This window comes from Dromiciops gliroides, chromosome 2, assembly GCF_019393635.1.
Source record: "Dromiciops gliroides isolate mDroGli1 chromosome 2, mDroGli1.pri, whole genome shotgun sequence".
Classification (NCBI taxonomy): domain Eukaryota; kingdom Metazoa; phylum Chordata; class Mammalia; order Microbiotheria; family Microbiotheriidae; genus Dromiciops; species Dromiciops gliroides.
In genome coordinates, this window is record NC_057862.1 from 69,563,213 (window position 1) to 69,587,362 (window position 24,150).

General features: G+C 40.5%; 1 protein-coding gene across 1 annotated transcript; it reads left to right on the plus strand.

Moving 5' to 3' along the window:
- Nucleotides 1-3,009: 3,009 nt before the first annotated feature.
- NPY4R2 (neuropeptide Y receptor Y4-2) lies at nt 3,010-14,721 on the plus strand. Its single transcript, XM_043990229.1, has 2 exons — nt 3,010-3,127; nt 13,517-14,721. The coding sequence occupies exon 2, from the start codon at nt 13,597-13,599 to the stop codon at nt 14,719-14,721; it is 1,125 nt and encodes a 374-aa protein (XP_043846164.1). The 5' UTR covers nt 3,010-3,127; nt 13,517-13,596.
- The last annotated feature ends 9,429 nt before the right edge of the window (nt 14,722-24,150 follow it).

Genomic DNA, 24,150 nt, shown 5'->3' on the forward strand with positions numbered 1-24,150 from the left:
GCCAGATTTGAACTCAGGTACTCCTGAATCCAGGGCCGGTGCTTTATCCACTGCACCACTGAGCCTCCCCTCCTCTTTGTTTTTATCAATGACTCATATTAAGGCATAGATGGCATGATAATCAAGTATTCAGATGGCAAGAAGATGTGAGGAATTGCCAACATGTTGGTGGGCAGTCAGAATTAAAAAAAAATCTTGGTAGGCTAGAACAATGGGTCAAGCTTAGTAAGATAAAACTTTGGTCCTACATTTGGGCTTGAGAAATCAACTTTACACATTTGGAATGGAGAAGGTATGTCTACGAAATGGTTTATTGAAAAAGAATGTGTTTGTTTTGTCATACTGTTCAATCAATCAACTAAGTGAGAAGGCAGTCATAGAACCTAATAGGATTTTAGGTTACACTGTGTGGGGGTCGAATTTAATGTATGGAGAGTTAATTGGGTGACTCGCCGAAATATTGGGGTCCCGGAAATAATGAAGGACCTCTAGGTTCAAAGCTCCCTCCCCTCCGAACTGCCCTTTTAGATATTTCTCCCAGGCCAATGAGAAAGGAGCCTTACAGCTTCTTTTCCACAAAAGGATCGGATTTTATTACTTGGGAATTAATTAAACAACAAAGGTGAAATTTATAAAAATCAAAGATAAGGAAGTAGGGAAAAAGAAATATAGATAAATTCTCCTAGCTCTAACCTAAGTCTATACAATCCCCAACTTGCTTCCAGTTAAGCTAATTCAAAAGAAAACGGCTTTTGTGTTAACTCACCACCTGGGACGTCTGCTCTAGCTGCTCTCCCTTCCAGAGGGGCAGAAGAGAGAGAAGAGAGCCAGGGTTCCGGAAGCGACTCGGCCTCTCCTCAGCAATCGTTCGGTCTTCCTCCCCCAAAAGGGGAGGTCCTTCAAAAACTGCCTATGGGGGACAGCTAGGTGGTGCAGTGGATAAGCACCGGCCCTGGATTCAGGAGGACCTGAGTTCAAATCCGGCCTCAGACACTTGACACTTACTAGCTGTGTGACCCTGGGCAAGTCACTTAACCCCCATTGCCCTGCAAAAAAAAAAAAAAACAACACAAAAAACCCCAAAAAAATGCCTACGGAGAGGTTTCTCCTTCTGACCTCAGTAGCATATGTAACTTCAGGGTGGGCCAGGTGTGACCCCTCCCAAATGAGTCAGCTAAACGCCAGTAATTTTTATGACAATTATGAAGTGTGGGGCGTTTAGAATGAGAGACATGATACACCTGCTGTACTTTGCCCCGGTCAGGCTATATCTGGAGTACTGTGTTCAGTGGGGTGTAAGGAGTGTTTGGGGAAGACTTGTATCTCTGGGATGAGGGCTTGCTGAGATCTCTTTAGGGTTTTGGTGTCTGCCTGATTTACCCAACTCTCACCTGTGGCTCCATGAAGCTGCTGTGTATGCAGCAGTTGTCACATCCCAGTAAACCATTTTGACAGAAGGGCTAAACCAAGTTGAGGGTAACTGAAAGGCCTCAAACCTATGGGTGAGTTAGGGGGATGCTTACCCCAAGCAGGTAAAGAATTCCCCCAGTGCAATGGGTGGATGAGAACAATTTGTTCTCCAGCTGAAGCAGGTGCTGTGGAGTGCTTAGAGCTGGGTCAGATATCGAATATGCCAAGGTCATCCATTGCATCCTGGGCCATCACCAATTGTCTTGACTTTTGTCCAGCCACTGGACTTCAATGATTGGAGGAGAAAGTGACACTGATGACTTTGTGCAACTCAGCCTCACTTAAATCCATTTCATGGGCAAGTCAAGGCATCACCCCACGATGTCATTGGTCCTTTTCAAAAATGAAGGACAAACAACTTTGTTCAATTGAAAGTTGAAGAGAAGGTGCGGGAAGTACCTCATCAAAACTCCTTTTATCTGTGGTCACATTGCTGGTAAATATCAGAGGCAGGATTTGAACCCTTGTCTTGTTGTTCAGTCATTTTCAGTCATGTCCAACTCTTCATGACCCCATTTGGGGTTTTCTTGGCAGAGATACTGGAGTGGTTTGCCATTTCCTTTTCCAGCTCATTTGACAGATGAGGAAACTGGGGCAAACAGGGTTAAGTGACTGGTGCAGGGTCACACAGCTACTAAATGTCTGAGGCTGGATTTGAACCCAGGAAGATGGGTCTTCCTTACTCCAGGTCTGACACACTATCCCCTGAGCCACTTAGCTCCCTAAATTTACATCTAAGTAAGTTAGACTCAAAACTCAACCCTATTCACTGTGCACCACTGCATCTCTATGAAAATATCTGATGTTTATACAGGGCTTTCTACTCATTGCTTCTCCTTTGACCTTCAGAGCTGCCTTGTGAGGTTGGAATGGCAGGTATTCCTATTTTACAGATGGAGAAACTGAGGCTCAGAGACTTCAAGCAACTTGCTTATGGTTGCACAGCTAGTGAGCGTCAGATTTGAGATTTGAACCCAGGTCTTCCTGATCCCACGTCAAGACAAGAAGCTGAAACACATATGGCTCCTTCTACCCGCCTAGGAGTTCTAGGAGGCTTCAAGAGATCCGGACTGATGCTTCCTGTAATGTCCGTTCTTAATCACCAGGAGGTGCTTTGCAAAAGCTAACTTTGCTTATCTCGGGAATTAAAGTGAAGGGCTGACCTAAGACCAGGACCCAGGAAACCTAGCAATCTCTTCAGACCCCAACTGCTTGCCTCGAAGAATTGCCTCCCGTGCAGCAATCCTGGGTGCTTCTGCCCCTCTCCTTGCCAGAGTCTTTGCAGGGCCCCCTCTGCCCTGCCCTGCCCTGCCCTGTCCCTCTGTAACACCGTAGACAGTTCCCGGGGCTTTCCCCGGTCAGCTTACTCCTTGTTTGGACTCCAGTGAATTCACATCAACAGAGGGTGCTAGAACTTCAAAGGCCACGCACAGGCAGAGCCAATCCCATCAGGGTACCCTTCGTGGAGAGCCGGGTCCAGACCCCTTGTAAGAACTCGGGACGGAGGCTCCTCCTCAGTTATCAGGAGCTCAGGCAGCAGTCAGCTGCTTTGGCGGCAGCTGCTGCAGCTGCTTGGTTCAGTCTTGCTGAGGAAGCCTTCTGGACACGAGCACAGAGTGCCTGGTTCCTGACCCCCTGGGGCTAGGGGAATGAGCAGGTAAGACATCTGAGGCTTCCTACAGCTTGGGACGGGGCAATAGGCGAAGGGCTCCAGAGGAGGATTCCAGAGGCTTGATTCATTTCCTTCATTCTGAGATTTCTCCTTTTAAAGACTGATCTATGAAGGCCAAGCAAGTGGGTGCCTGTGTATCAACAGGTGCCCTCGCTGGTCATACATTTGTGCTTGATACAAGTGTATTAGAGTTACCATGTGAAAGAGACCTGACAGCTTACCACAGACAAGGCAGGGACACACTCAAGGAGTGTTTATTGAAGGAATGGATGACAATACCCGTAGGAATGGGGGAGGTATTGGAACAAAGAAGGGACTATTGTCATTACAGCATGCTCCCTTGCCTGAGATCTTCTGAGCTGTCTGTGATGGTGTGTGGCTGTCTCTAATATTCCACGGTAGGGACGGGGCTTTCCCCACCGATGACTTAGTGTGAAATAGACAGCTAGGATTCCTCTTCCTTTTGACCCTGAAGGGAAGCCTAGGACTATGTGTATTTACCCTGGAAAGCTATCTAAAGAAATCAGATATGGAAAGAAGATTTTACCAAGCTTCCAGCTGACTCATTGAATAACATACCCCAGGAGAATTGGGCTTGAGTCTGTAAAGTGGGGAGAAAATTAGTTTATTCAATTAACATGTTAGTCAAAACAACCAATTTCAATGGGAACTGAAAATGGGAAGGGAGGGCACGATGCCAAAATTAAGAGAAATTTGGGTTCGACTTGTAGAAAATGAGGCTCCCTTAGATTTCTATTGTGATGTTTTCATATGGCATGAAAAAAAAATCCCTTGGGGCCGAAGCTTCTTTGCCAGGTAACAGGTAGGATTAAACAACTGCTCTCATTTGGATGGATATCTCTATCTCTATCTCTATCTCTATCTCTATCTCTATCTCTATCTCTATCTCTATCTCTATCTCTATCTCTATCTCTATCTCTATCTCTATCTCTATCTCTATCTCTATCTCTATCTCCATCTCTATCTCTGTCTCTCTCCTTATCCCTCTTTCATCATTACCTCTATCTCTCATCTTTATCTTTATCCCTATCTATAGATATAGATGTACAGCTTTGTGTGTATGTGTGTGTGTGTGTGTGTGTGTGTGTGTATATGCCATTAAAAAAGTGGACTGATATTTGAATAGTCATAGGTCTTATATAAGTCTTTAAGATTTACAGAACATCCCCCAAATCACACTCTTAGAGACACTGTCTCATTTGATCCTTATAACAAGATAGGGGTGCAAGTATTGTATATCCACTTCACAAATGGGGAAACTAAAGCTGAGAGAAGTAACCCAAGGTCACACAGTAAATGATGGAGCCAAAATTTGAACCCAGATCTCCTCATTCCAAGCCCAGTGTTTATTTTACTGCTACACCATGATGCTGTGAGCAAAAAAGGGCAAAGAATTTTTACAAATGAACATCATCATAGAATCACAGAATCATAAGCCATGGTCCAAGAATTGGAAGGGACCCCAGCAGCCATCCTTCCACTTTACAGATGAGGAAACTGAGCCCTGGGGGTTGTGAAGTGGATTAGCCCATGGCTAGATAGATGATGAGCCTCAGAGGTGAGATTTGTACCTGGGTCCTAACTCCAGAACCGGTGCTCATTGTGTTCTACCAGGATGCCTCCTCTCATTCTTGAATTTTGTATTTGTTGATTTCCCCTGTGAAGCTTTGTTAGCATTTTGTTCAAACTAACCTGAAAAAGGAATTGGGTTCTTTCTCTCCCTAACCCTTCACCTTTTTTTTCCCCTCTCCTAAAGCCAAGGTCTGTTCATGTTAGTCTCTTACCCAACTAACTGTCTCTAGGATAGAATACAAATTCCTGTCTGACATTAAAAGCCCTTAACACCTGGCCCAAGGCTATTAGTCCAGCCTCATTACACATCATTATCCTCCCCTCATTTTACAATCCAGCCAAGTTTGCTTTCTTGCTCTTCCTGACACCTGACACCTGACACCTGACACCTGACACCTGACACTCCATTGTCTCTCTGTGCTTTTGGATTGACTGGACTCTATGCCTGCAACATACTCCCTTTTCTCAACTATTTAGAATCCCCCCTTTCTTTCAACACTCAGCTTGAATGCCATCTTTCATGTGGAACCCTTCCTATCCCTCTGGCTCTTAGTGCCCTCCCTCTCCAAATCACCTTGTATTTATTTTGTATATAATTATATATGTAAATGTTGGCTGTCTCAGTAGGAAGTAAGTTCCTTGAGGTGTTTTTAGCCCCAGTGCCTAGTATTTCTATTTTGTATATAGCTGGCATTTAAAAAATTCATACTCATTGTTTGGTTTGATTTTCTGGGACTTTGAAAATATGTTCTGGGAAGGGCTTTTCTTTTTTCCTTTTTCCTTTCTTTTTTTTATTGAAAGCGGTAAATTTTAGTTAAATATCAGTGAAAATCAAGAGCTTTTTCTCATCCAAGTTCATGCATCCCCTGAAATTTATTCATATTCTTAGGAATATGTGAACCTCATGTTAAGGACCCCTTCTGTAAGTACATTTCCTTGTCCCAGGCATGAAAATGATAGTTATAATTCTGTCCAGTTTAAGTGTTATTGTTCAGTCTTTTAAGTTGTGTTTGATTCTTCATGACCCCATTTGGGGTTTTCTTGGCAAAGATACTGGAGTGGTTTGTCATTTCCTTCTCCAGTTCATTTTACAGGTGGGGAAACTGAAGCAAACTAGTTAAGTGACTTGTCCAGGGTCATAGAGTTAGTAAGTGTCTGAAGCCAGATTTGTATTCATAAAGATGAGTCTTCCTGCGCAGTGGATAGAGAACTGGCCCTGGAGTCAGGAGGTCTTGAGTTCAAATCTGGCCTCAGACACTTGACAACTTACTAGCTGTGTGATCCTGGGCAAATCACTTAACCCCAATTGCCTCACCAAAACAAAACAAAACAAAAAAGATGAGTCTTCCTGACTTCAGGCTCAGCATTCCATCCACTGCACCACCTAGCTGCCCCCATGCAATTTAGAGTTTCTCCTCATTTTTTTTGGAATAAAAGTATTTTATTATTTTCCAGTTACATGTAGAGATAGTTTTCAACATTTGTTTTTAAAAGATTTCCAATTTCCAATTTTTCTCCCTCCCTCCCCTCCTCCCCCTTTCCCCTAGACAGCAGGTAATCTGATATAGGTTGTATATATAGATATAATAACATTAAATACATTTCTGCATTAGTCATGCTATAAGAGAAGAATCAGAGCAAAAAGGAGAAAACCTCAAAAAAGAAAAACAACAGCACCAAAACCAAATCTTTCTTTCCATTTTTTGGTGGGGCAATGAGGGTTAAATGACTTGCCTAGGGTCACACAGCTAGTAAGTATCAAGTGTCTGGGGCCACATTTGAACTCAGGTCCTCCTGAATCCAGGGCTGGTGCTTTATGCACTTCACCGCCTAGCTGCCCCAGGGCTTTTCTTATGTCCACCCTCCATCATGGATTTATATTCAAATAAATTCAATAACAATTTATTATTTACCTTTCTGAGCCTCCATTTCCTCATGTGTAAAATGGGAGAATTGGATCAGATGATCTCTGAAATTCCTTCTGGTTCTAACATTCTGTGATTTGGACAGGGAAGAAGCCAGATGGTTTTATCCTTTTCCCTATCTTAGTTTTCCTCCCCCTTCCAAGTCTTTTAAAATGATCATTATTGTAGGGTAGAAAGGAGTCTTAGCTGATTCTATCACCCCAGTTGAACACAGTTCAATTCAACAAACATTTTACATACCTACTTGTGTATAGAGCAACATGCTAAGGGAAGGGGGAGATCCAGTGTTTGGATATCACATTGATAAGAGATGGAGAGCATCTTAGAAGTCATCTAGACCAATCCCCTTACAAATGAGGAATTAATAACTTGCGCATGGTCACTTAAGTACTAAGTAGTAGAGGCAAAATTTAAGCCCAGGTTTTCTGGCTCTAGACCCAGTGATGTTTTCTCTACCATGCCATGGTTTCTGCTTTCATGGCTCCTACAGTTTAGATTTGGTGACCTCTGTTACCTGAGAGGGCAGCTAGGTGATACAATAAACAGAGCACTGGGCTCGGAATCAGGAAGCTTCATCTTCATGAGTTCATATCCAGCCTCAGCTTATTAGCTATGTGACCCCGGGCAGGTCACTTAATCCTGTTTGCTTTAGTTTCTAATCTGTAAAATGAGCTGAGAATGAAATGGTGAACTACTCCAGCATCTTTGCCAAGAAAACTCCAAATGGCTATAGGAGGTGCTACTTGAGGTGAACCTTGCAGGGAGTTCAAGAGGTGAAGATGAGGAGGCAGGAATGTGCAAAACCATGGAGGTGGACATTAGAATTTTGTATAGGTGAATGACCCTCCACAAACTTGTTTACTTTGTTCTGAATTTCCTTTCTAAAATTAAGTTTATTCAGGAAAAAAGTACAAATAACCATCTTTGCCATCACTCTGGATGCAATGACTCTTAAAGAACTGAGTGGTTTTTGACATTATGATCATGAAAATAGAATCCTGGTGAGAGCAGGCATTGTTTTATTTGTGTCTGGCCCAGTGCTTAGCAATAAGTTATGATAAATTGGTTATACAGAAACAATTCTCTAAGACTGTATCACTATTTTAATAATTCTTGTTACACTGTTAACGCCTCTAAGAACACCGGATCTTTTTTATATCATGCTTTTGTAGCTATATCTCTTCCATACTATGAAGTTAATCTTTTGAAGCCAACAGTAGGGAACTTAAAATTTATTTATTTATATATTTTTGATTCAATTTCATCTTATTTGGCTTGGCCCTCCATTCTATTCTGTTGAGAGTTTTTGGATTCTGAATTGGCTTTCTAATATATATATATATATATATATATTTTAGTGAGGCAATTGGGGTTAAGTGACTTGCCCAGGGTCACACAGCTAGTAAGTGTTAAGTGTCTGAGGCTGGATTTGAACCCAGGTACTCCTGACTCCAGGGCCGGTGTTCTATCCACTGCTCCACCTAGCTGCCCTGGCTTTCTAATATTTTTAGCAATGTCTCCAAGCTTTTTGTCATCTACAAATCTGACAAGCATGCTAGCTATGATTTCATCAAAGTCCTTGATAAAAATATTGACTAGCATAGATCCTTTAGATAATCCACGGATACCTGTCAGAGCAGGGATTTGAACCCAGGTCTCTTGCACTTTTTCTTGGTTGCTTAATTAAAGGGTTTTAAAAAACAATCCCTGATAAGATATAAGGAAAGACTAAGGGGATTATTATTAATATGAATGACTATTACAAGACAGGTGGAAGTATGTTTTCCTTGTCTCCACTGGGATAAGAGCTATTGAAATGGCAAGTATTTATGCTAGCCACAAAGAAATGACTCTGTCGGCTATAAGATCAAAGAACAGGCCTTCCTGAGAAAAATTGCATCATCTCAAATGCCACAGTCCCAGAGTTGGATTTAGAAACCATCCGCTTCAACCCATATCTGAACAAGAATCCCTTCTACAGTATACCCAGTAAGTGGTCATCCAGCTTTGACTTAAAGGTCTCTAATGAAAGGAAGACTACTTTCTCCTCAGACAGCCCTCTTCACTTTTCAAGAGCTTTAATTGTTAGAAAGTCTTTCCTTATATCAAGCCTAAATTTACTTAGCTGTAATTCTACTCATTGCCCCTAGGGCTAGGTGGAATAAGCCTAACCCTTCTTCTCTATGGCACCCCTTGTAAACAGTATGTCCTGCCTAAAAGTTCTCCCTAGTTCCTTCTACTCTACTCTACAGCATGCTCATGAGATCATTCTTGATCCTAGTGTCCGTCCTTCAAAGAGGCTCCAGTTTATCAGCATCTTTTATAAAATGTGACACTTAGAAATGAATACTATGCCTCAGATGTAGTCTGATCAAGGCAGGATACAAAGGGAATATTACTTCTCTTGTCTTGGACATGAACTAATAACTCAACATAACCTAAAGTCAAATTAAGTTTCTTAATTGCCATATCACATTGTTGACTTATATTGAATTTGGAGTTCATTAAATTTCCTCTTCTCTGCCTAATTCCAGATGAACTACTATCTAGCCAGGCCTTCCCCATCTTTACTTGTGAAATTGATTTTTTGAACCCCAGTATATGACTTTACATTTATCTCTATTATATTTTATCTTTTTATATTTGTTCCTACATTCTTGCCTATGTAAGTCAATTTAATTAGCATTTATTAGGCACCTGTTTAGAATACTCCATTTTCAAGCTCTCAAGGATTCTGTTTGGCATTCATTTGTGTGGAATAATATCAAGTTCTATCACATTGGTTAAATGACTGTGGGGGACCCTGAGCTACATGATGCTGCTTCAGACTGTCTTGAGATTTCATCTGCCCACTTAAAACATGATGGTGTACAAGGCTTGGGTCATTGGCAAGAACAAAGCAGATAAATATGCCAGAGCTGGAAGCTGTGCATCTGAACCTCATCTGAACTCTTGGGGTCTGGAACCTTGGTTGGGAGCCCTTTGAGAAAAGTATCTCTCTTTACAAGGTTCCTTGTTGTATACAACCCCAGCAGCAAAAGCCTGTCTTTGGCCTTTGGGAAGTTTCATTTGCCTCTTCTGCCCAGGGGACTTATCTTTTCACAGTGAGTCTGGGCAGCTTAGGAGGAAAACCCAAGACTGAGTCGGGAGTCCAGTGAAATAAATGGTAGTAGAATAGTTCTTCACATTGATTGAGCACTTGAAGGTGGGTAAAATACTTTCCTCCCATTAACCTTCTCCTAGTGTGCAAATATTATCACCTGTATTTTACAGATGAGAAAACCAAGGCTCAAGGAGATCAAATGACTTGCTCATTGTCATATAGCCAGTAAGCATAAAGAGGCAAGACTTGAATCCAGGTCTCCTGACTCCACAAATTGGTTCACTTCCCCAAATTGCTGTTACCATAGAACAGTTGACCGTTGAGAGGTTTCCCTTTGTGTCTGTGAATTTTATAATGTGATTCAGAATGAAGATATTTAAATATTTGATCTGTTTGAAAAGCTTGATCTGCTAGCATTGTCCTGGCACTCAATGGTACCAGATTGCTAGGAGGCACACATTCATATCACTGTCATGATTTTCCAGGTTAGAAATAAATATTAACTTGCATTTAAATAGTGCTTTTTAGTCTTTCAAACTTATTCATTTAAAAAAATTTTTTTTTTAGGGAGGCAATCGGGGTTAAGTGACTTGCCCAGGGTCACACAGCTAGTAAGTGTTAAGTGTCTGAGGCCAGATTTGAACTCAGGTACTCCTGACTCCAGGGCCGGTGCTCTATCCACTGCACCACCTAGCTGCCCCTTTCAAACTTATTCATGCCCATTATCTCTTTTTAACCTTGCAGAATATAGCAAAAATATTTACATTATCTATATACTTCAACTCTGAAAAAATTTATTGAATTTGTGGTATCTGGATTATGTAAATATCTTTCATAATAATTTGTGATGTTGACGGTTCTCTTCCTACCACTACACAAAACTCCACAAATGGCATATATCAATGTCTCTTGCTCTCCTTGTACTCATCATTTCTTCTTCTATTTCATTGTCCTAATTTTTTCTAGGGTCTTTTGTACTGCTGACAGTTAATCTCTCTACTCTTGTACACCCTTATAATTAAGCATTCTTGCTATTGCTGTAAACACTATGTATTCCCAAAGTCCTCATTTTTGTTCTTCTCTTTTTGGTTTCATTTTCATTCCATTTAATTTTGACCCATGATTGCTCAACCCTTGACATAAACCCTTGATGAAAGCACAGATAAAACGAATGACAAATTTGAGGATCTTAGGCCATGGAGTTTATCATTAATTCTAGTATTTTATCTTTGAGCTATTGATTGTTTCTGGTAGCACATACAGGAATCTGGCCATCAGTGGTCTTTGATGATGCTGGAGGTCAGTGACTCTTTGGGCAGTGACAGTCTTTTGCCTCTTTTTGTATCCTGAATGCTTAGCACAGTGCCTGGCACATAATAAGCTCTTATTAGATGGTTATTGAATTGAATTGAGGTTATTGAATTGAGGCTCACATAGCATAGACACCGACCACTTCTTCCTTCCATCTTACTTTAAAGAAGGGTCTTGTAGCAGGGAAGTGCCTGATGTAGGGAAAAGACAACTAGATTTTTAGTTAGATAACCTGAATTGAAGTCCTGGCTTTTCCACTTAACTAGCTTTGTGATCTTGGGTCAATCACTTAGGTCAATCTAAGAATTCTTCATCTGTAAAATAAGGGTGATAATGCTTATACTTCCCATGTCATAGGATTGTTGTGAAAATCAAATGAAATAATGGATGTAACTTGTCAAGTAAACTGTAAAGTGTTATATACATGTGATCTGCCATTAGCAGAATGAGTACTAGGTTTCCTGCTAAGAGATGATGAAGCAAGTAAGACCAGTGGACATGGAGTTGAGAAGACCTGGGTTCAAATCCTGCCTCAGACACTCACTGGTTATGTGACCTGGTCGAGTCATATAGCCCCTGTTTGCCTCACTCAGTGTCCTCATCTGTATAATGGGGTTAATAATAACACTTATTTTTAGGGTTATTGTGAGGATAAAATGAGATCATATTTGTAAAGTGCTTTGCATATCCTAAAACACCATATATGTGCTAGTTATTGCTATTATTATGATGAACATTTAATCTGACTCAGAAATGTGTATTTTTCTTTTTAACCTTATCTCACTCTAACATCTTCTATGTGTACTCTGCTCCATTAGACGGCTTCACATCCTTCATACACATTTAGTGCTTTCCTGTCTCTATATTTATTGATGCTCAGACCCAGCTTCTTCCTATAGGGAGCTGTCCACAACTGAAGCTTATTTGGAGAAATACGGATGGTTACCCTCCTTATTAGCATGAACGTACCCAGGCTTAAAAGGATATAGGTAACTCACTGTTTTGAGCATGATAAATAATGTATAAACTCATTATCCTGTCTTAGATCATGTTGGACACTTGAAAAAATCCTCATCACCTACAGGCAGGTGGACTTGGAGTCAGACAGACCTGAATTCAAATCATCCTGCAGGCATCCTGTGTGACCCAGAGCAAGAATCAACCTCTCAGCCTCAGTTTTTTCATCATGAGAATTACACATGCAAAGAGCTTTGCAAACTTATATGTTCTAGATAAATGTTAGCTATTATCATTAGCCTGATCTCAGTCTGTGTTTCCTGCTTGTGTGTTGGATCTTGTTTTTGTTGCCCTGATCTTATGCTCTCTGGACAGGCCACTTACTTTGGGCTTCCATTTGCTTTGTATTTTGAGCTGCATATTCCAGTACCAGCCTTGCTCTTCCTCCCATGTGACTCACCTTTTGCTTTTAGCCTCTTGTGAAATGAGACTTTACTTCAGCAGAATTTTCCTTTGTTGTATCATCTGAGGACATCCCAGCTAGTATCATGGAATGACACCATCCAGATGTCCAGATGGTTTTGATGACATTGCAATGATATCTGGTCTCTGCGCAAGGTTTTAAAAGAAAGCTGTGTGTGTGTGTGTGTGCATGCGCGCATGTGTGTGATTTACTGTTGGCTTAAATAAAAAATATAACAAAATGGATAAAATATTTATAACTAATTAAAGTTTAAAAAAAGGACAGCAAAATATAGACAACTTCAATAGCATGTAACATCCCCTTCTATTGTTTTTGGATTACCCAAGTGGCCATTTCACAGAACCAGATTATCTCTAACATCCCTTTCATCTCTAAAGCTATGATTCTATGAAGTATGTATTTTGGGACAAATCTTATTTGTGTGTCCCATGCTTGGCATCTCTGCTCAGCTCCTGTCCATTGATATCTGTCTGGTGGTATTCAGAATCAATCATGTAATCTTGTTGCTACTGCTTTTATGATATATCTTGGATGTGTTCCCTTAATTCTACTAACATGGCTACCAGTCTAGTTGTGGCTCTTATCACTTCTTACCTGAGCTTTGACAGTATTCTCCTAAATTATCTCCCTGCCTGTTTCTTCCCTCTCTAATCTATCCTCCACCTGGCTATCAAACTGATATTCCAAAGGCACAGACTCCATTTACCTGTGGGACCTTGGGCAAGTCATTTAACCTGATTCTCCCGGTGGTTGGTACTTTCCCCATAGAAACTGCTTTTGCATTTTCTTTATATAGATTTTGTATTTACTTATTTGTATGCATGTTGTTTTCTTCAACTGAGTATATGCTCCTTTAGGAAGGGGATTAATTCACTTTTAATATTTTCATTTTGCAAAGATAAATGAAATAATTCCCTCACTCCTCTCATATAGTAGGCATTTAATAAATGCTCATTGAATTGTAGTTTGGTGACTTTGCTTAACGATCTGTCCCTTTGCAGGTATTCCCTGGGTATCTTTTTATTCCTGCTGAAGCGACTATCCTAGTTCAAGATATCCTGCTATCCACCCTGTCTCCAACATGAATTCAACTACTTTTTCCAATCTACTGGCAGCATTACCCCAAGGTCAAAACAGCACCTGGAGAAAGGGTATCCTATCAAATTTCTCAGATCATTGCCAGAATTCCATTGACATGAATACCTTCCTCGTCATTGCTTACAGTTTGGAGACCTTCATAGGTATCTTAGGCAATCTGTGTCTGGTGGGAGTGGTAATTAGACAGAAGGAGAAAGCCAATGTGACTAATATCCTCATTGCAAATCTGGCTTTCTCAGACTTTATTATGAGTCTCTTTTGCCAACCTTTTACACTCATCTACACCATCATGGACTACTGGATCTTTGGAGATGCCATGTGTAAACTGTCTGCCTTTATCCAATGCATGTCAGTGACGGTGTCTGTTCTCTCTCTTGTTCTGATTGCCCTGGAAAGATATCATATGATCACCAATCCCTTAGGCTACATGCCTAACATGGTTCAGGCCTACCTAGGGATTGTGGTCACTTGGCTCATCGCCTGCTTCTTAGCTATGCCTTTCATGGCCAATACCATTTTGAGGAATGTGTTTGAAATGAACCAATCCAAAGCCATGGATTTTTTGGTGGACAAGGCTGTTTGCACAGAATCCTGGCCGACAGCTCAACACAAATCCATTTATACCATCCTCCTGCTATTCCTCCAATATTTTGCCCCTTTGACCTTCATCATTGTGTGCTACCTGCGCATCCATCGCCGCCTGAAGAGGAGAAGGGACCTTTTTAAGAAAAATGAACACTCCTTGGGGGTAATGCAGATGAAGAGGATCAACTCCGTGCTTTTCTCCATGGTTGCGGCTTTTGCCATTTGTTGGTTACCCCTGCATGTTTTCAATGGCCTTGAGGACTGGTATCATGAAGCTATTCCCATTTGCTATGGGAACCTAATTTTCTTGGTGTGTCATTTGGTCGCCATGGCATCCACCTGCATCAACCCCATCATCTATGGGTTTCTGAATAGTAACTTCAAAAAGGAAATGAAGTCACTATTCCTCATTTGCCAGAGTAAGCCTTCAAAGGAAATCTATGAGCAATTACCTCTGTCAACTGTGCAGAGTGAAATCTCAAAAGACTCTTTGAAGTTGAGCTCTGAGCCCAACCCTGTCTAGCAGCTCAGAGATGTGCCTCTGCTACAACCAGCAGGTACCACTGTCCCCATTTACACTCTGGCATAGCAGAAGCAGAACCACAACAGCTAATGGCAAACTGGGAAACATGGTGAAGGACACTTTATCTATCTGTTTGCATGGTAGCGTCTCAGATGAAAATTATCCAGCCACTCATTCCTAGTCTTTTAATACTTTGAAAGATCCATGTTTTTTTCTTTCCAGTAGATTCTCCTTCCATTCATCAAGGCATACCTTAGAAGATTGTCTGCATGTATTACAACACCACCACCACCACCACCAACAGTCTTCACCTTTTGGCTACCTCTCTGAGGATAAACTTCTTCTCACTTAGCTGGGCTCTTTTTCAGACAACAGACATAGACACAGTCCTTCTCAAGACCTGTATCCAAATTCTTTACAACTGAGTAGGACTTGGGGGCAGCTAGATGGCGCAGTGGATAGAGCACTGGCCCTGGATTCAGGAGTACCTGAGTTCAAATCCGGCCTCAGACACTTAACACTTACTAGCTGTGTGACCCTGGGCAAGTCACTTAACCCCAACTGCCTTACTAAAAAAAAAAAAAAAACCAACAACTGAGTAGGACTTGTTTGTGTTGGGCTCTGTTGACTCAGCTTTCAGGAACCCAAGGTCAGCTCTATGAGATGGTGAAATCTCAAAGCTAAAAACTAAAGCTAGGGCAGCTAGGTGGCACAGTGGATAAAGTACCGGCCCTGGATTCAGGAGGACTTGAGTTCAAATCCAGCCTCAGACACTTGACACTTACTAGTTGTGTGACCCTGGGCAAGTCACTTAACCTTCATTGCCCTGCAAAAAAAATACTAAAGCTAAAAAGTAAAGGCTAAAAAATAAACTTGAATTCTAGGCTGTTCTAAGAGGTGCAGAATGCCTTGATTCTTGCTGAACTAGAATGCTCCAGAGCTGGAGTTGACTGGCACACTAGAGACAGTCTTTATTCTGATAACTCCGCAGCAAATATGAGTGGGGAGAATCCAGGACTTTGGTTTCCATTAATGTTCCCTGGAACCAACAATTAAGTGCATCTGTTTGGAGAGAACAGTTTCCTGTAAGCCAGAAGTATCCAGTTGGTGTTCTCAGTAAGTCCTCCCACCCCATCATAGTTAGGCAAACATGGCATTGAACAGTCAAGATGTAAGCCATGGTTCTTATCTGATGTACTCTCCTTTATACATGAAGGTGATTGAAGAGACCTTGTCTAGAGGATCCATCCTTTGAATTGTTTTTCATGCAGTGGTCCTGGATTTGCCCAGATCCATCTATACTTGGGTGGTCATTCACTTGTATTTTCTCTACCAATTAGGAGCATCTCACATAAAATGCCCTGGTCTTGGCTGGAAACCCAGGTTGCATAACCAAAGAGCACCTATTGGAAAGGCAGCTGATCAGAAAAACGGAATTCCATCCCAGATGGCCATGGAACAGAACACAGCAGCCAGAGAACAAACCTGTGACCCTTAGTGTTATACTCTGATCAGCTGAGCTAATCAGCTATAGGCTAAATCCAGGTGTGTGTGTGTGTGTGGGGGGAAGGGGTCTGGATGCAGATTTTTGACGACTCTTTGTAACTTGGCATAGTGGATAAAGCCCTCAGAATCAGTAGCCCTGTATTTGAATCCTGCTTCAGACACTTACTAGCACAAACCACTTAAACTCTATGGGACTCATTTTCTTCATCTGTAAAATGGGAAAATAATAGTATCTGCCCCAGAGGGTTGTCGTGAGGATGAGATGAAGTAAGTATGTAAAACATTTTGCAAACCACAAAGTGATGTCTAAATGGGAACTATTGCTATCGTCATTATTGTTAGGATTACTTAACCCAAACAAGTTCTATCTGGGAAGTTATTTTGCTAACACAATGAACATAGACTTGTAGTTGAGCAAAACAGTTCTGTTTCCCCCCCACTGGGATCTTATGCAACAACTGAGGGTTTTCCCCCCTGTGGGTGCAGAAGTAATTGTAGCAGTTACTCAGTCCTCAGCATCACTACTCCGCACTCTTGAAGGAAGGATGCCGGGTGGTAGAAGAGTGGGAATCCACATTTTGACACCTGACTGGTCAAAAGGTGATAGAGGTCACAGGAAAGAGATGCTCATCCTTGAGGCCAACTAAGGTGCCTCTGATCATGCTGGCACCAGACATCAAGGTCTTAATTCACAATGAACAGAAAGCAAGTAAACCATTGAATGACGTTGACTGTTTTGTCATTTAAAAAATCATAAATGTAAAGGGATGATACATTTTTATTTGAAAGTCATGAAATGACATTTGCTTCTTTGTAATAATGTTAAAAAATTGTTGTATGTGAAAAATGTGACATTTTGGGTGGGAGGTTGCTTCCTGCTCCCTCACCTGGCCCTGTGCTGCTACCCCATGGCCTGTGTTGCCTTGGTATCACCTTCTTTGGCCTATTTCCTCAAGCCTCCTTACTTCCACTCCATTTCCTTCTGGGGGATGGGGAGCAGGAGGCCAAGGACACTTGGGCTATGCTGTGAGAGGGCATGGCCCAGAATCTCTGGGGAATGGGTCCCTCACCTCCCTCCCATGATTTCCCCCAGGGATGCATGTATCCCCTCTCCCTCCCCCACCTGAATATGACCTGGGTGTAAGAATTCCTAGTTATAGCTCTGGAAAATGCTTTGTAAACTGTAAGGTACTATATGCATATTAATTATTATAAGATAATCATCATTGTTATTGTTTATCATTCTGTATAAAAATAATAGCCAGAGAAGGAAATGGCAAACCATTCTAGTATCTTTGCCAAGAAAACCCCACATGGAGTCACAAAGTTGGTTATGACTAAAACACAACAACAACAACTAAAAACAGTTGTTTTTTAATATTGTACATATATAATCTACTTTTATCACTTTAATCTACTGCCTGATGGGCATGCCTTGGAGTGACTTTGGGACTCTTAGTAGTCAAAAAGATCTTCACATCAGAAGTTATCTGAAACAATGCATGGCCCAGTAACCACAGCTTTTGTCCTTGTAGCAAGAATATGAAAGGAACTGGTCTAAAGGGAGCTTGGCATAAATGAACACTGGCTTCAATTTGTAGCAGGGACATGTCCTTTTCCTTGGTCTGTCAGGTACCAGCATAAAGTTGTCAGGACACCCGTCTTGTGTGACGGCTTGCGTGATATGCTGGACAGCTTGGTTTTTTGTGCTCTGCACGGGCATGGCATTGATGGTTGCTTGTGTTTGACAAAGAACTTTGGCTTTGTACTCACAGAGCTTGTGACTCAGGCCCTGTGGTCCTCCTGGAACCTTTCTGTTTATAAGAATCTCTTTCCTTTAGCTTAAGAAAATATTTCTACAGCACTATGAGATCCACTGGGCTATAATTTAGCTCTCATAGATCACTAAGGATGGGGGCAGCTGGGTGGTGCAGTGGATAAAGCTCCAGCCCGGGATTCAGGAGGACCTGAATTCAAATCTGGCCTCAGACATTTGACACTTACTAGCTGTGTGACCCTGGGCAAGTCACTTAACCTTCATTGCGCCGCCAAAAAAAAATCACTAAAGATGTTCTTTCTGCAAAGGAAAAGTGGATTTCATTGGTGAAGTTCATTGGGAGATCCAGGAAGAGAAGCAATTTGGGACCATCATTGCGTGTTTTCGATGGCACCTCGCTCATGTGAGGAGAATGAATTATTACTGAGAATGAACCAGCTAAAGGAGAAGAGTGAGAAAAAACTAACCATTGATTTTGTAATGTTGTTAATTAGGCATCACAAAAGATGAAGGAATGAATGTATTTGAGAGGGAATGAGTTTTTGGCATAATGAAAAGAGCATTGAACTGGGAAGCAGGAAGACCTGAGTTTGAATCTTGCCGTGGACATTTAAAATAAGGCCATGACCTTGGATTTAACAGGTGACAACCTTGGTTTCCTTATCTGTAAAACAGAGATAATTAATAGCGCCTATCTCCCATATCTGTTGTGAGGATCAAGTAAGATTACTATAGGCAGAGGAGTTTGCAAATCACAAACAGCTCTATAAATGTTAGCCATTACTGTCAGAGTTATTAGTCTCCTAAGAAACTCTGCCTTCATTGCTTTAAAATACATTACACTTAAATCCCAAAGTACTGTGAAATATATGATATTTTGAAAGTGGAGGTTTGTGTTTTCAGCTGGGCTTGACCACATATTTTAGTCCCTGCCTAAGAGTCTAGGCCATAAATTCCTCAAATCACATCCCCCAGACTTCTGCCCAGGGGAAAGTATCAATTAGAAAAAAATCCATAGTTAAATCACCACATGACATAGTAGACAGGGTGCTGGACTCAGGGTTGGGAAGACCTGAGGAAAAATTTTGCTTCACACATTTACTAGCGATGTGATACTGGGAAAGTTATTTAACCTTTCTGGGCCTCAGTTTCCCCATTTGTAAAATGAAAGGGTTGCATTCACTGACCTCCAGGATCCCATTTAGCTCTTGATCTGTGATCTTGGGACCTGTGAACAAGCAACTCTGTAATCCATTATGTGGCTACTTGGGGGAGTTGAATTTGTTTTACTTTGATATTATCTAGAGGAAGTTTTTAGAGAACTGAAGTGGTCCTTCTCTTAAGTTGTCGGTATAACTGGTCAAAGCATCCTCTGTGAATAACTAATTATTAAAAGACCTGACCAGGTAACAGAAGAAAATATATGAGAACAGTCACATTTTCTAAAAAAAGGAGTAGGGGGCAGATAGGTGGCACAGTGGATGAAGCATTGGCCCTGGATTCAGGAGGACCTGAGTTCAGATCTGGCCTTAGACACTTGACACTTACTAGCTGTGTGACCCTGGGCAAGTCACTTAACCCCAATTGCCTTGCCAAAAAAAAAAAAAAGGAGAAGGAATCCCTAAAGAGCAGAAAAAAATTCCTCTTACTTCCCATGCCTGGCCCGCCTTGGTAATATTTATCAGCCAGAGTTGGTACCTCATTAATCTAGGTATAGCGTGCTATAGTGGAAAGAGATTTTGGATTCAGAAAAGTCAGAAGGTTGAGTCATGCCTCTGACACTTAGTAGCTGTGTGACCCTATGAGAATTGCTTAACCTCTCTGAGCTTCCTTTTCCATAATTGCAAAATGGAGATGATAAACAGTACTTGCATTAGCAGGGCAGTTTTGTGGAAAGTATACTGGATATTATTATCCTGTAGGAAATGAAACAGGCAAGGCGTTAGTGACAAGGATCATACAGCTCCCCAAGTGACAGGAAGCCAAAGAAGAGTGGAGAAGAATAGAAAAAAAAAGTGTGATTTCATCCCTTTTTACTGGCATTTGCTTGTCTTACCACATATTGTAAATACCATCCAAGCAGCAGTCATTATTGATATAGACATTAATTGGGCTGGGAATTTGGATGAGATGGTATGGAGACTTATGCATATGGGTTAAGGTAAGTTCTCCTAAAGCTTGTATAATTGCTTTTATTAGGAGCCTTCTGAGCAGGGCCCACTGCTGGGCATGTGTGACTGTGAATACCTTCCGTATTATTGATATACATTAATTAAACTATGGCAATGAATAGTATTATTGGATGTGTATTTCTTTCAAAGACAATCTCATTGGAACTCCTTGGCTTGCTTGGTTAGACCATTTTTGGTAATCCAGCAGGATTCTAGACCTACCACATGATTTACTTACTTAAAATTTTTTTAAATTAAATTTTTCTTGGTGGGGCAATGAGGGTTAAGTGACTTGCCCAGGGTCACACAGCTAGTAAATGTCAAGTGTCTGAGGTCAGAGGTGAACTCAGGTCCTCCTGAATCCAGGGCCAGTGCTTTATCCACTTCACCACCCCATGATTTACTTATGAACTGATATCTACAAAGTCATAGGATCTTTGCATTTAAGGCTGTAAGGGACTTGAGAGATCATCTAATCCAACCATCTCATTTGATAGATGAGAGAACCCTGGCCCAGAGACTTTTCCTAGGTCATAAGGGTGGTATAAGTAGGAGACCACATATTCAGCTCAGGTCAAGTGATTTTTGCAGTTACTTAGACACATACCCTGAGACAAAGTTTAAAACACTAGAAATCTGAAAATTCTATTTTAAAAGTGCATGTTTAAATGGGGCAACTAGGTGGCACAGTGGATAAAGCATCGGCCCTGGATTGAGGAGGACCTGAGTTTAAATCCGGCCTCAGACACTTGACATTCACTAGCTGTGTGACCTTGGGCAAGTCACTTGACCCTCATTGCCCCTGACAAAAAAAAAAAAAGAAAAAAAGTGCATGCTTGTGTGAGAAAATAATGGGATCTGGCAGATATTCAAAGGCTCACCTGGAGATTAATCTAAATTGCTTGAATTAAGTGAGAGTGATTGACTTTGCTGATTAGCCTACTTCAAGTTCATTAGATTGTAACCACACCTGGCTGGCCCTTAAGAAGGTGTTGTTCTCAGAAGCTAAGGACTTTGAACTCAACTTGAGACCACCTTCAAGTCCAATGAACCAATGGATTTGGATGATGCTAACCAATCAGCTTGAAGCAGTGTGTAAGGATCCCCTCTTCTCCAGACAATTCATGATGGAAAAGGCTCTCCAAATCCAGGGGGAAAAGAAGAACTGTGGAATATGGATACTGATTGAACCATACTATTTCTTTTGTTTTTGTTGCTGCTGTTTTTCTTTTTTTGAGGTTTTTCCTTCTTTGCTCTGATTCTTCTCTTATAACATGACTAATACAGAGATATGTTTGATGTTATTACATATATATATATATGTATATATATATATATATATATATATATATATATATATATATATATATATATATATATATATATATATATATATATATATATATATATATATAAAACCTATATCAGATTACCTGCTGTCTAGGGGAGAAGAGGGAGGGGAGGGAGGGAAAAAAATTTGAATTTGGAATTCTTATATAAACAAATGTTGAAAAGCATCTCTACATGTAACCAGAAAATAATAAAATACTTTTATCAGGAAAAAAAAGCTTCCACACTCAGTTTGAAAGAAATTCATGGTTGAAGCTGACTCATTGTGGAGGACTTGAGGAAGAACTAGACAAGGCTGGAACTCTAGGCTAGATAGGCCTTTTCTTAACTCTACGTGTGTTTTTTTCTAATACCTAGTATGCTTTAATAAATGCTTAATGCCCAAAGACTGGTGCTAAAGCTTCTAATTTAAGGCGACCACTCATTAGATTTTAGACATTATAGCTAGAATTTTAGGCCCTTACACTTGTGACTGATAAGCAAGATGAATTAGCCTAATTTAGGGAGGTAAGTACAGCCTTATAGATCAGAGTTCCTATATCATTGAGACTTGGTTTGATGCAAGTTATGACTGGAATATAGTTTTGGATGGGTATACCTTATTTTATTATTATTTTTTTAAATTAAAAAAAATTTTTTAGTGAGGCAATTGGGGTTAAGTGACTTGCCCAGGGTCACACAGCTAGTAAGTGTTAAGTGTCTCAGGCCAGATTTGAACTCAGGTACTCCTGACTCCAGGGCCGGTGCTCTCTATCCACTGTGCCACCTAACTGTCCCAGTATACCTTATTTTAAAGGAATATGTGAAGTAAGAGATTACATTATTAAGAAGCGGTACTCATGTGAGAAAATCTAGGAACTAGAGGGTGGAAACATGGTAGGGATTATTTGGGGAAACATTAATGGAGACATAAACAGATGCATTTGTACACTACAGACCATCTAGTTAGAAAGAGGCAATAGATGAGTTAGGGAAAAAGATTAGAAGCCTGGCACAAGAAGAATTATATATTAGCTATGAGAGACTTCAATTATCTAGTCTTCTGGAGTATTTTTCTCTCTGTCAAAAGGAGAAGAGTGAATAATTTCCTGATAATGATAATTTCATGCTTCAAAAGGTGGAACAACTATCAAAGAGGAATTTTATTCTGAATCTGATTCTCACACAATGGGAAGAAACTATTTTCTGGGGTAGAAATAATGGGAACTAGGGCAGAGTGAAGAGTGAGAAGGAAGTGACTTTTACATCTTAAAGTTTGTGATAAAGGAGAAGAAAATGGGGAATGATCTGACTTAGATGTACTTAGATAAGAGAAATTTATTCAAAGTGTTTTACTTTCTACTTTTCCAAATTAATTAAAAAAATAAACAAAAGTCTGTCTTCTCTATTCCACCCATTGATAAGTTAAGAAAATAAAACCCCTGTTACAAACATATGTAGTTGAACAAAACAAATTCCTGTGTTGGACGTGTCCAAAAAAGAATAATGTCTCAATCTGCACTCTGAGTCCATTAACTCTCTAAGTCAGGTGGGTAGTCTGTTTCGTGGAATCATAGTTGGTAATTGTTTTGATCAGAGTTCCTAAGTATTTCAAATTTATTTGTTTTTGTTGTCATTCAGTCATTTTAGTCATGTCCATCTCTTTGTGACCCCATTTGGAATTTTGTTGGCAGTTACTGGAGTGGTTTACTTCTCTAGTTCATTTTACAGAGGAGGAAACTGAGGCAAACAGAGTTAAGTGACCTCCCCAGGGTCACACAGCTAGTAAATATCTGAGGTTGCATTTGAACTCAGTTCTTTCCTGACTCTAGGCTTAGTCTTTATCCAGAGTGCCACCTAGCTGCCCTTGTTACTGTATAAATTGTTCTCCTGGTGCTGCTCACTTCACTCCATATCAGTTCACAAAAGTCTTCCCAGGTACCTCTGAAACCATCTTATTCACCATTTTTTTTTTACAGAATAATAGTATTCTGTCATACTACTAAACTGCGAGCTGGCTAGCCATACCCTAATTGATGGGCATTTCCTCAGTTTCCAGTTCTTTACTACCACAAAAAGAGCTGCTATAAACATTTTTCTACATATAGGTCCTTTTCTTGTTTCTTTGATTTAAATACCTGATATTAAAGGATTCAAAGGAAAGTTTGGTAAGATCATCTGGCCCAATAATCTTCATGGCCAGTTGTATGGGAAGGGATAAGAACCTATTGAAAATGAAATTCTGAAGACATGAAGAGAAACAGTAGGAAGGAAAAAGGGAAGAAGATTTAATAAATTGATGTGGGTATAAAGGGAACACAGTAACCAATTTAGATTTTTAAAAGACATGTACAGAAGTTGAGATAAAGATAAAAGAAACTGAATACAAAAGTGTGACCCAATCAGCAGTACTCAAGGATAGGAGCAGAAGAATTTCAAGTATCATATGAAATATCATATTTGTGCATATATGTGGCATATATAATAGTGAAAGATTGCTCCAAATCACTAATAACAAAAAATGCAAATCAGAGCAACTCTGAAGTTTTACTTCATACCCAGAAAAATGACAAAAGATTAAAATAGTCAATTTTGGAAGGACTTGGAAAGACAGGCACAATAATACGGTGGAGCTGTGAATTGATC

What these genes read in the sequence shown, in the direction of transcription:
- NPY4R2 (XM_043990229.1), top strand. Translation starts at nt 13,597, where the DNA reads ATGAATTCAACTACTTTTTCCAATCTACTGGCAGCATTACCCCAAGGT.